Raw genomic sequence first — 12,944 nt, 5'->3', positions numbered from 1 at the left:
CACACTAGTGAAACTCCCTGTGATGACACTGACCTCAGTACTGTTGAAGTGCAACCCTTCCTTTTTGGATAGGTGCCACTCAGAGCTGCTCCAATGGACCAAGAATTTCAAGTCACCCATTGATACTATCTTCTTATTTTTACTCTTGCTAGCACGTGGCACTGGGAGTAATCCAGAAATCACTACCTTCTAGGATATACTTTTTAAACTTCCTTCCTAGCCCCTGAGAATTGACCATAGGATCTCAGCATCTGCTCTCTCTCTAGTATTGACATGGACCAGAACTTCTAACTCACTAATTTCTCTCTGCAAAATATCTTGCATCCTCTATGTGATGTAGTTTATTCTGGCACCACGAATGCAAAGGCATGCGAGATTCACAATTACACTGACAGAAACATCAGTTTGTCCCCTCCCCAGCAATGGAATCTCCTGAAATGACTACATTTCTATGCTTGTTTTCCCCACTGCACAGATTTTGTCCACTGATGTCATGGACAAGACTGTACTCCTTTAAAGTGTCACCATTCCCATGAATCTCCAATGCTGAGTATTGGCTGAGAGTGGGGCATACCCTCAAGACACCTGTACCTACTGCCTCTTCCTATTTTTCCGGATTCCCATCTACTCTACTGAACTCTTTCTGCCACTGGGGTGGCCATCTCTTAAAAAGTATGACCCAAGAAACTCTCATCTTCCTTGATGCTCCACGGTAACTACTGATGCCTCTCAAATTTGCAACATCTGAGCTCAAGCAGCTAGATATACCTTCTAAACACGTGGCACCTCCACCAAGCACATGACGTGTCTGCAAGTTCCAACGTGCCACAGGAATCCTAAACAACAGGTCTCAACTGCCCATTTATGATCTGAAAAAACTCGATTCCCTCTTTTAGAATCTAGTTCGTACTTAGTTTAAACGTTTAATTTATGCTTCAAACTTTGCTCCTTGGCTTTTTGTCTCCCGCTCCTTTTGTCCCTCGGCTTTTGTCTCCTACTCCCTCTCTCAGGTCATACCTTGTTTTTTTTTCAAATACCAGAACAGTATCAATTCCTTCACTGCATCAAGAACCACAAATTTAATAAACAGGTACTCTGTCAAACTGAACTCCACACTATTTTCACTGTATGCTCACAAAAGCCTCCTTTATTTATAGAATCACTACAGTGTAGAAGGAGGCCATTTGACCCATCAAGCCTGTATCGACAACAATCCCACCCAGGCCCTATATATATTTACCCTGCTAATCCCCCTGATTCTAAGGGACAATTTCCATTAGCCTATCTCCCTCACCAAAACATCTTTGGAGTGTGGGAGGAAACTGGAGCACCCTTAGGAAACCCATGCAGACACACGAAGAACGTGCAAACGCCACACAAACTGCACCTGAGGCTGAAATTGAACCCGGGTCTCCACCACTACAGGGATAGAGGGGATGGCAGGGCCTGCATTGGATGATCTTTCAGAAAGTCGATGCAGACTCAATAGGCTGGACGGCCTCTTTGTGCCCTGTAGGGATTCCATGATTTTCTTGACAAGATATACACAATGTCTTACAAATTTCACCAAATATATCTTCAGATCTCATTGGCATATGAATTAGTCTTTGGTATTGTCTCATGGACCATAGTCCAAAGAGCAGATCCCTCACCCATTGCAGAACCCATCAGATTTTAATTCCATTGATTTCAACTGAATAAAAGTTGAATAAAAAATGGATTGATATACAAACGATAGCTGATCCACTGTAATAAATTGTCATCCAGGCCATAAAAGTAAAATTTATTCTTTAAGCTCTACTAACTTCCATTGACTGACAACGTCATTTTCAATCTGCCCAGTTTCTGTAACAAACTAAAAACTTCATATTAATATTGTAACATACCTGTAGCCTTCCCTTGTCATATGCCAATTTGCTTTTACTCTTTGTTAATTCAACAAGGATGTGCTCTACCTGCTCCTGTGCATGCTGGGGAGGAAAACAACAGCTTTTTAAAAAAGTGACTGGCATAATTTTAAATGTTCAGAAAAGAAATTATTTACCCTATCCCAATTTTTATACTTGTTACCATAATTAGATTTGCATTATTTCAAAGACATAAGGGAAAATAAATTGTACATGTTTCTCTCTCCATGTTTCCCAATTTCTAGTTCATCATAGAATCATACAGTGCAGAAAGAGGCCCTTCAGCCCATTGAGTCTGCACTAGCCACAATCCCACCCAGGACCCACCCCCATATCCCTACATATTTTACCCACTAATCCACACATCCCAGGACACTAAGGCGCAATTTTAACATGGCCAATCAGCCTAACCCACACATCTTTGGACTGTGGGAGGAAACTGGAGCATCTGGAGGAAACCCACACAAATATGAGGAGAACGCGCAAACTCCATACAGACAATGACCCGAGCCAGGAATCAAACCCAGGTCCCTGGAACTATGAGGCAGTAGTGCTAACCACTGTGCTACCGTACCACCCTGGAGTTTTTGGAGATAACTTCAATCTAACCAATTTGTTGGGAAACTGACAGTTGAGGATCACCCACATTAATAGGATGGGAGGACAGTAGAAAATAGGTGGATGATCTAATCTGATCCAGTCAGTTTTCCACCTGACAAGTTGTGAAAATTAGTTCTCTCCTCTTTTTCTGTGGTTTTTGGCTGTCTATTTCCCTTTTTCACTGCTGTTTTGCATATGTTCAGGGAGACATTACCATCATCTTTGCCTCTGTTTTACTTAAGAGCTTTTCATTCTTCAAATTCAGCTCATTGTTTAAACCTACCTACCCTCTCTTCCGTGACTGTTTTTCTTTCTGTACGTCTCTAGAGCACAAATTCCTAATTTCTCTTGTGCTTCTGAGCCCTTCGCCTTTATTCTTTTGACTCTCACTCTAAAATTTGTAGTTCAGCTTTATTTTTAATTTCCAAATATAAAAAAATTGACAGTGTTTGGACAGGAATGGTGATATGGTTGGGGTAGTGTTGGATCCAGGATAATGGAGAAACTAAGCAGCTAGGACTCAATAGACAGGATTTTCCAGCTGCACTCACCCCAAGACTGGAAAATCCCACCCAAAGTCAATGGACCTTTACATGGCCCGCCCTGTCCGCTATGATTCTTGTAGCAGAAGGGACAGGAAAACTCCACCTAACGTATGGCTACATTTATAGACGTGAAGAAATTCAGAATGGGATGATCAAAAAGGTGAGTGTTTAAGTAGACTCAGAAGGAATGAGAGATTCAGGTCAACTAGAACAGAAGCAGACTGGGTTGACTGCAGAGTAGGTGGCTAAAAACAAATATAGAAAATAAAGGTAAATAATTCAAATTAGAAAGTTAGTTAAATAATATTATTAGGAAAATGCAAGGGGTTACTATGGGAAACATTAAAAACCAAAAACGGATGAGTTTTAAAGTTTTAAAAATCTCAAACTGATAAAATACAACTGGTAACCAGCAACCTCTGCATTTAGCAGAGATAGGATAGTGAAAGCGGAAAACCTATTGTTTTCTAGGCAGCCGTTTAAATATTTTAATGCACCTCACAGTTTCGCTCCATTTTAAACTTTATGCTGGCCAGTTGTCCTTCCTGGACCTCAGAATATTCCATAGCTGAAAGTGTGGAGTATTGGATCCAGCAGATGAGTGCCTCCCAGAATTTATTGTGGGTTAGGAGTAGTAGGCACACCGAGTTAAGCTACGCTCCCTCATCATGTGGTTTAATTTCCCCCAGTCCTGGCAAGGCCAAAATTTCCCACCAATCCTGCTGATCCCCCACACCACTATTTCCAATTCCTCTCCCCTTTTCTCTCCCTTTTATACATACCCCGACTACATCCACCAATAAACACCAACCACACCATCCCCCCACAACCTTTCCCTACACCCCTGATTTATCTGATCTTCCAACTGGGTCCTTCCAATCTCTGCGCCTACCCTAGGCACCGGTATCCAGGTCTCCATCCCTGATCATCACACAGGCTTGGGCCCAACCTTGCCCAATTCCTCCCTCTCTTCCCATTGCTGCTCAAATGTGGTTTGGTGTCATAAGCATATCCATTTGACAGCCAGATAACCTCTCAATATAAATGGCTGTGTCTGGGAAATAGGAAAAGTTTCAATCAGATCCTGCCATCAAATCTGGCAGCAACCCTTTCTTCCAAGTTTCCAGAAGTGTTTCTATTTAATCTTAATAGCATGGGAGAAAAATAAATGCAGAAAGAGAAAACATTAAAATTTTATGACATAGAAGATAAATACCAAAAAGGTTCATGAATAAAGATTACTTTTGAGGATTTTATTGCTCACCTGCTGATGTTCTATAGCTGAGAATTGCTCTATAAGATGAGCATTTTCTTTCTCTTGTTTCTTCAAAGCAGCAGTCAATGCATCCACCTTAAGCTGCATAAAAATAGCTAATCTTTCAGTAACTATCAAAATAATTACCAAATAGATGCTATCTTTTTAAAAATCACCCAAGTACCTCAAAACTTGACCTCCTAACTGATGCTAAATTTTGAAAATCATCGTAGCTAGCACAATTAAGACGTCTACAATGATTCTGTCTTCAGCTGCTCAAACTCACACTGAGGGTCTGTGAACTTGAGCAGCAGCTGGATTCACTGATGGGCACATCGGTGGTTGACTATTTCCTGGAACAAATGTTTCGTGATGTAGTTATCCCACAGACACAAATCAAATCATTGTGAGTGGTTATGGAAAAAGTAGGAAGAAGTAGGCACTGAAGGAATCCTTCAATTCAAATTCGTGTTTTTCATCTTCCACACATCCTTTCAAGGTGACAGAGGAGCTGAGTGGGATAGGGCAGCAGGGACCTCAAAGAAGGGCAAATTCTGATGATGCACCGTCACAGAACACAAAATCACCCTCTACCAGTGCAGAAGCATACCTGGGTGGGGACTATAATCAACATAGCTAGGTTGTGATACGGTGAGGTATATACACTGGTGGACTATATACGTAAATTAAGGATTAGAATGTTGCCCCTTTCACATTTGCTCTAATGAACTATAATTGCAAATCATCTGTACGAATCGATAGAACACCTACACAGAACACAGTGCATCCCACTGTACGTAAGTAATAAACCTTGGAAGTTTGAGTACTCTTGGTACCATAGTGTTGATTATACCCAAGTCGACTACAGTGCCATAATCGTGAATAGACCCAAGTCGATGACAACATGATGAGCCGAAAGGCCTCTTTCTGTGCTGTAAACCTCTATGTTTTCTGTATGATTCTTTTCCATTCAGTTTAATGAGATGGTTATATTATTAACCTCTTGTTTGTCTCCTAAGTAAGATCAACAGAATAGTGGTATTTATTTTGATTGCTTAAAAAGTCTCCACAAACTTTGAATCTATTTTCAAAATGTCAGAAAATACAAGTTTGAAGCAGTAAACTACCGCAAGCAAGAATTACTTCACTATCTGACCTAAATTGCAACTTACTGCTGAAGCTAAATGAAGGCAAATAAATGGATGCGTTGCCACTTTTTAAATTCATTCAGGAAAGGAATGAAAAAATGAATGAAAAAAAATCACTGGCAAGGCCAGCATTTGTTGCCCATTCCTAGCTACCCTTGAACCAAGTGGCTGGCTACTCCACTTTAGACGGCGATTAAACACAGCCACAATTACTGTGGCATATGTGGAGTTTTACGGCAGTCGATGATCACTTCATGGTCATCACTACTGAGACCAGTTTTCAAACATTTTATTAATTAGATTTAAAATTTATCAGCTGGCATGAGTATTAAACTCGTGCCTATACAGCAATAGCCCAGGCCCAACGAGTCTGATCCACCATTCAATCATGATTGATAAGTTTTTCGCCCCCATTCTTACGCCTTTTCCCCGTAACTCTTGATCCCTTCACCAATCAATCGATCCATAATACATCACTTGTGATGTATGATTATGTTTTTATTACTACAACTCTATCCAAATTTACATAAAATCTCAACACTACACTCATCCCTAGCATTCTTTGTTCACAAAGGCTACTTTGGAAAGATGGTGTATTTGAAGACATACAAAATTGATACCAAGAAATTGAATGCTACTTCACCTGGTTTTCAGTCATTTGTTTCTGAAATTTGTTCTTCTCCTCTGTAATTTTATTGATGGTACTATTTGTCTGCCAGGAGAACAACCAATGGGTGACTTTCGCAAAGTGGAATATAAAAGACACAACTTCTTAAAACAAAGAAAAGCACGCATTGAAGTTCTGAGGTGCAATTCAGTCAGATTTCTTAGTCATAAGCTATCAAACCAGATGTACTTATTAAAAAGAATAAATCTATTTTCTACAGTACTTGTCCCAAACTATATCACAAGGAGCAGCACGATAGCACAGAGGTTTGCACTGCTGCCTCACAGTGCCAGAGATGGGGGTTCAATTCCAGCCTTGGGTGATTGTCTGTGTGGAGATTGCACATTCTCCCAGTGTCTGCATGGGCGTCCTCTGGGTGCTCTCGTTTTCTCCCACAATTCAAAGATGTACAAGTTAGGTTAATTGACCATACTAAATTGTCCCTCAGTGTCCCAAGGTATGTAGATTATGGGGATTAGTGGGGTAAATACATGGGGTCATTGGGATGGAGTATGGGTAAGATGCTATAAGAGTCGATGCTGACTCAATGGGCCGAATGGCCTCCTTCTACACTTTAGGGATGCTAGGATAAGATACATGAAGCAACCATTGTTTATTATTTCAAACCAAGAGACTCCTTTGACATCCAAGGATTCAAGCGACAGTAGAGAGAACTATATGCAAAAAAATTCTACTCCAAAATATTAATCAGACTTATACATAAAATAAGAACATAAGAAATAGGAGCAGGAGCAGGCCATCTAGCCCTTAAAGCCTGCCCCACCATTCAATAAGATCATGGCTGATCTGAAGTGGCTCAGTTCCACTTTCCCGCTTTCTCCCCATAACCCTTAATCCCCTTGCCTACCAAAAACCTATCTACCCGCGTCTTAAATATATTTAGCGAGGTAGCCTCCACCACATCAACGGGCAGAGAATTCCAGAGATTCACCACCCTTTGAGTGAAGAAGTTCCTCCTCAACTCTGTTCTAAACTGCCCCCCCCTTATCTTGAGGCTGTGCCCTCTAGTCCTACTGTCCTTTCTGAGCGGGAAGAACCTCTCCACCTCTACCCTATTCATCCCCTTCATCATCTTATACGTCTCAATGAGATCCCCCCTCATCCTTCTAAACTCTAATGAGTACAAGCCCAGTCTATTCAGCCTCTCCTCATAGCTCAACCCCCTCAACTCCAGTATCAGCCTAGTGAACCTCCTCTGCACTCCCTCCAAGGCCAAAATATCCTTGCGCAAGTATGGCGACCAAAACTGCACACAGTACTCCAGCTGCAGCCTCACCAGTACCCTGTACAGTTGCAGCAAGACCTCCCTACTTTTATATTCAATCCCCCTCGCTATGAAGGCCAGCATCCCATTTGCCTTCCTGACCACCTGCTGCACCTGTAGGCTGGGTTTTTGCGACTCATGCACAAGGACCCCCAGGTCCCTCTGCACTGTAGCATGCTGCAGCTTTTCGCCCTGTAAGTAGTAGTCCTTCCTACTATTATTCCTACCAAAGTGGATAACCTCACACTTGCCAACATTGTATTCCATCTGCCAGGTCCTCGCCCACTCGCTCAGCCTATCTAGATCCCTCTGCAGACTTTCCACACCCTCCGCACAATTTGCTGTTCCACTTATCTTTGTGTCATCAGCAAATTTCGACACCTTACACTCGGCTCCCTCCTCCAGATCATCTATATAAATGGTAAATAGCTGAGGCCCCAGCACCGATCCCTGGGGCACTCCACTAGTCACCAACCGCCAATCCAAATAGCACCCATTGACACTCACTCTCTGCCTCCTATTTGACAGCCAATCCCCTATCCACGCCAACACCCTACCCCCAACTCCATGCCCCCTAACCTTCTGTAACAACCTTTGGTGCGGCACCTTATCAAACGCCTTCTGTAAATCGAGAAACACCACATCCACCGGTCCCCCTCTATCCACCGCACTAGACACATCCTCATAGAATTCCAATAAATTTGTCAGACACGACTTCCCCTTAACGAAACTGTGCTGTGTCTGCTCTATCAAACAATTCTTCTCAAGATGCCTCACTATTTTCTCCTTGATTACGGATTCAAGCATTTTTCCTACAACAGATGTTAAACTAACCGGCCTATAATTCCCTGCCTTTTGCCTGCTACCCTTTTTAAATAGCGGCATAACATTAGCCATTTTCCAATCTTCCGGCACTTCCCCGGAATCCAGCGAGGTTTGGAAAATAATCACCAAGGCATCCACTATCACCTTTGCCATTTCCTTCAGAACCCTTGGATGCATTCCATCCGGTCCTGGGGACTTGTCCACCATTAGTCCCTCTAGTCTGTCGAGCACTGCCTCTCTAGTAACAATGATCTCATTCAGGCCCTCCACTCCTACCATCTTTCCATCGTTAACACCCGACAAACTATTCGCGGGCTCCTCCGTGAAGACCGAAGCAAAAAAGTTATTCAAGGCCTCAGCCATTTCCTCATCCCCCACCACTAAATCCCCCCTCTCATCCTCTAAGGGTCCAACATTCACCCTAGCCAGCCTTCTCCTTTTTATATATATATATAAAAACTCTTACTATCCTTTTTTATATTTAGTACTAGCCTAGATTCATAATTTATCCTTCCTTTCTTTATCAACTTCTTTGTCATTCTTTGTTGATATTTAAACCTCTCCCAATCCTCTTCTCGCCCACTACTCTTAGCCACTCTAAATGCATCAGCTTTTAATTTAATACCCTCCTTTATCTCCTTCGTTATCCACGGCTGATTATCTCTTCTCCTATGATCCTTTTTTACCATCGGAATAAATTTCTGCTGAGCACCAAGAAAGATCTCCTTAAAGATCCTCCACTGTTCCTCAGCAGACCTACCTCCCAAATCTGCGCCCCCAATCTACATTCGCCAATTCCTCTCTCATTCTATTGTACTCCCTTCTGTTCAAACAAAGGACACAGGTCTGGGATCCTACTTTCTCCTCCTCCATCTGCATCAGAAACTCCACCATACAATGATCACTCTTCCCAAGAGGATCCTTCACAACAAGGTCCCTAATTCTACCTGCCTCATTACATAACACCAGATCTAAGATAGCTCGCTCCCTCGTCGGCTCCAACACACACTGTTCAAGGAAACTATCCCGGCAGCATTCCAAGAACTCTTCCTCAAGCCCACCGCGTCCAACATGGGTCGACCACTCAATATGTAGATTGAAATCCCCCATAATTATCGCCGTACCATTCCTGCACGCAGCATCTATTTGCGCGTTTATAGCCCGCCCCACCTCCAGGTCATTATCTGGGGGCCTATAGACGACATCCACCAGCGTCGTCCTCCCCTTGCTGTTCCTAATCTCCACCCACAACAATTCCACATTCTGCTCTTTGGTGCCTATATCTTCCCTTACTACCACCCTGATACTATCCTTAATCAGCAGAGCTACCCCCCCCCCCACCTTTTTCCTCCCGTCTATCCTTCCTAAACACTTGATACCCCTGTACATTCAGCTCCCAGTCCCTGTCACCTTGCAACCACGTCTCTGTAATGGCCACCAGATCATATCCATTTGATACTATCCATAGGATACTACTGGTTGCAGCCAGTGGCAAATAATTACTACCTCATGATTACCTATAATTACAAAAATGCAATTACATATAGCTACAATTAATTTCATTTCTATTCTCACAATGTAGGTGCTGGCAGAGCTGCATTTATTTTACAACACTATCCTGAGAAGATGGTGGTGGCATTCTTGTTGAAGTGCTGTTTGTGGCACTCCCGCAAGAGGGATAGGAAAGAAGGTTGCATTACTGGAAAACCAGTGAGGCACTCGAGTGAACACACCAGACGAATAAGATATAGGTTTTGGGTCTAGTTAGATGCAGGGAGAACAGAAGTGTAGCTGGAGAACAAAGCAGGAAGTTGGAACAGTGAAATAACCTGATGCTTTGATGGCAGACTGGCCCGGAGGCCAGCTAGCACAGAATGGCAGAAATGAGGTACTTCCAACTGGAGCAATACAGTTGCTAAACAAATGAGATAACTAGTAAAACAAGCTCAGGGACAAAACCAAAGCTATTTGGCAAAAACAGGAATGATGGAAGAAATCAAAGACATGGGCATAAGTGCTCTGGCCAGCAAGGAAAGCAGTATTTCCTGCTGGGGTTAATAGTGCCTGTCAAATGGGAATCACCCACCTGAACCATTTAAATTTGTGTATACCAGGAATAACACTTGCCAGCCCGACTTTACAGGCACTGCACCGATCTGTGCGCTGACAGACAGAACACTCCCTGCCCCTGCCACAATGGATTTAGCTTCCACCGCAAGGGGAAGCACAATCCCTCAGCACACAGGGGCTCCCACCCTTCCCCCCACCCCCGACATAAGGGTGCTCTGACCACCCACCCCTCCATTCCAATCACAGTTCTCAGCCTCAACCCACCCTTTCCCCACAAGTGACACTCCTAGTTGGGGGTCCCCTCAGAACTCCAGTGCCAACCTTACACTGCCCCCTGGCAGTGACACCCTGACCTGCCACCTTGATACTCTGACGGTGGTGCAGGGAACTAAGTGCTGTGGGCAGTGCCCCTCTGCCACTGCCAAGCACAGAGGAAGGGCTTGAGGTTTGGACAGGCTCCCTTCCCTTCCCCATCCCCATCTGGAAGGCTTTAGTGGCTGCACATCCCTGTTGCCCTGGAAAAGGTGTTGCTCAATTTCAAGATGGTGAATTCAGACACCATTCTGTAATAAGATATTCATTATTGTCTCTGTCCTGTAAAACCTTTGAAGTGTCCTGGTCACTTTGATATCCATGTCGCTTGGACCCCTGGAAACCTTCAAAATCATCACCGTATTCCATTCCACAAAAGGGATTGGCCAAGGCATGAAAAGCCCTCTTTAAAGAGCTCTTATTGAAATGACCATTCAGGATTACCAAAGAGATCATAGAATCCCTACAGTACAGGAGGCAGCTATTTGGCATATTTAATCTATACTGACTCTCAGGCAGAGCATCCCACCCAGGCCTATCCCTATAACCCCATGTATTTATCCTTCTAATCTACCTATCCTACGCATCTTGGGACACAAGGAGCAACTTAGCATGGGCAACCTACCCAACATATACATCTTTGGATCCCCTTGCTTTCTCTCATAGCCCACAGCTGCTATGAAACCCCTTATAGGGAGTACCTTTTTAACATTGAGAAAATACCACCTGTGAAGTAGTTTGATTGTAAGGTATTTTTTCCACCAGCAAAGAGCATTGTCTGTTTTTCTTTCACTTCATGGTTGAATGCCTTTGTTACTAACTGCAATGTTTATAAACATTCAGTCTTTGGGCAGGTTGGATATTTTAGGAAGTTTTAACCTGGAGACCACTGAATCGGGCTTCCAGCCCACCAATTACAAGGAGCAGCTATGCATAATCAATTTTGGGTGGGAACCTGATTGGGGCAGATGGGAGCATTGTGACGAGTTTGCCACCCAGCAGGAATCTCCTGGTCGGCACAATACCCGATTCAAGTTTGGCATTCCGCTTGGAATTAGCAGGTCTGGTGAATCCTGGCCACAATCTCTGTGGGCTCCTGCGAGGTGAGCTCAATGGGAATGCTTTATTTACATTTAACAAGATAGCTGCACTCCAGTAAATATACTGCTGTAATGCCATCCTGTGGTGAATGTTAAATATTGCAGTGAATTGACAAAAGGTGAAATTCAACTTAGCCAGGGGCACATAATGGGTAGTATCACATAAGCTGCCCATTATACACCCTGCCCAATACTCAGTTTGATCATTAAGAGGGGTCTATAACTGGCAGAAAATGCAATATCATTCACTTTGTGCCTATGTACAAGTTAAATTTCACTCCCATTGAGTTGACTTGTTTGATAGATCTACAACAGTGGGTAGCATGTTATACTCACAGCACCAGCTCCAACATATTATTAAACTGTTGAAATCAATTGTTTTTAATATCTTACAGGCAGATACAAGTTGAAAAATGTCAAATCATATAATGATAAGTCAATGCAATTTTAAATATATGTAACCATAAGGAAAAGGATGCCAACAGGAATATCCGATATTTTTTGGGCATCATTCTATTTCTATTTTTTTACTTGACTTCTTGAATCCATAATATATCTTTATATGTTGTCTAGCAATTTGAACACATAGATGCACGGTGAAGCCTTCCATTGTTTGCTGGAGCAGACGAGTGAAGGAGCAGAGAGACAGCTAAGATTTTACCTGTTAAAAACCTGTTTAAAATAAGTTTAAAGCACTTTGTTCTTTGTAGAACTGTTTAAAGCATTTATTTATTGTATTTACTGCTTTAAGAATTCTGAGGGAGTGGTTAGCAGGCAGTTGTGGGCCATCAGCTTTAAATCAGCACCAGGTTTAAAAGGAGGCCTGGTGTAGACAGCGGGCAGCGTCGGAGCGGGCAGCGGAGTGAGAGGGAAGCAGAGTGAGCTACTAGGGCTTAATATCAAAAAGGGCTGGAGGGAAAAAAGGCCAGGTGAGTTCGTTTGAAAAACAAGGAAAAAAAAAATTTTTTTTCAACACTACTACAGTGAATAATGGAGGGGCATGTGATGTGTGGTTTCTGTATGATGTGGGAACTGGTGGACTCCAGGGTCCATCCCAGTGACCATGTCTGCAGTAAGTGCAGGTTGCTGGAGGAGCTCCAGCTCAAGGTGGATGAGCTGGCCTCTGAGCTACAGACACTGAGGCTCATCAGGGGGAGAGAGGGTGCCATTGTCAATGGGGTGCAAGAGACATCCACCCCCCCTAGACTGGCTAACTCTAAGGGTCAGGAA

At 43.1% G+C, this 12,944-nt stretch overlaps 1 protein-coding gene across 3 annotated transcripts in view; it reads right to left on the bottom strand.

Annotated features, from left to right (window-relative positions):
* Positions 1-12,944, bottom strand: part of LOC145340976 (coiled-coil domain-containing protein 150-like) — a 104,447-nt gene that overhangs the window by 54,071 nt on the left and 37,432 nt on the right. For all 3 annotated transcript variants that reach the window (XM_080185608.1, XM_080185607.1, XM_080185609.1), the window contains exons 12-14: positions 6,099-6,167; positions 4,317-4,409; positions 1,887-1,970 (exon numbers count right to left, since the gene is read on the bottom strand). In XM_080185608.1, coding sequence (XP_080041734.1) covers positions 1,887-1,970; positions 4,317-4,409; positions 6,099-6,167 — 246 coding nt within the window. The remainder of the gene's footprint in view (positions 1-1,886; positions 1,971-4,316; positions 4,410-6,098; positions 6,168-12,944) is intronic.

The sequence above is a fragment of the Carcharhinus amblyrhynchos genome, chromosome 3 (assembly GCF_965287045.1).
Source record: "Carcharhinus amblyrhynchos chromosome 3, sCarAmb.v2.hapA, whole genome shotgun sequence".
Taxonomy (NCBI): domain Eukaryota; kingdom Metazoa; phylum Chordata; class Chondrichthyes; order Carcharhiniformes; family Carcharhinidae; genus Carcharhinus; species Carcharhinus amblyrhynchos.
Note: the sequence above shows the minus strand (reverse complement) of the source record. Positions and strands in the feature narration are given on the sequence as shown.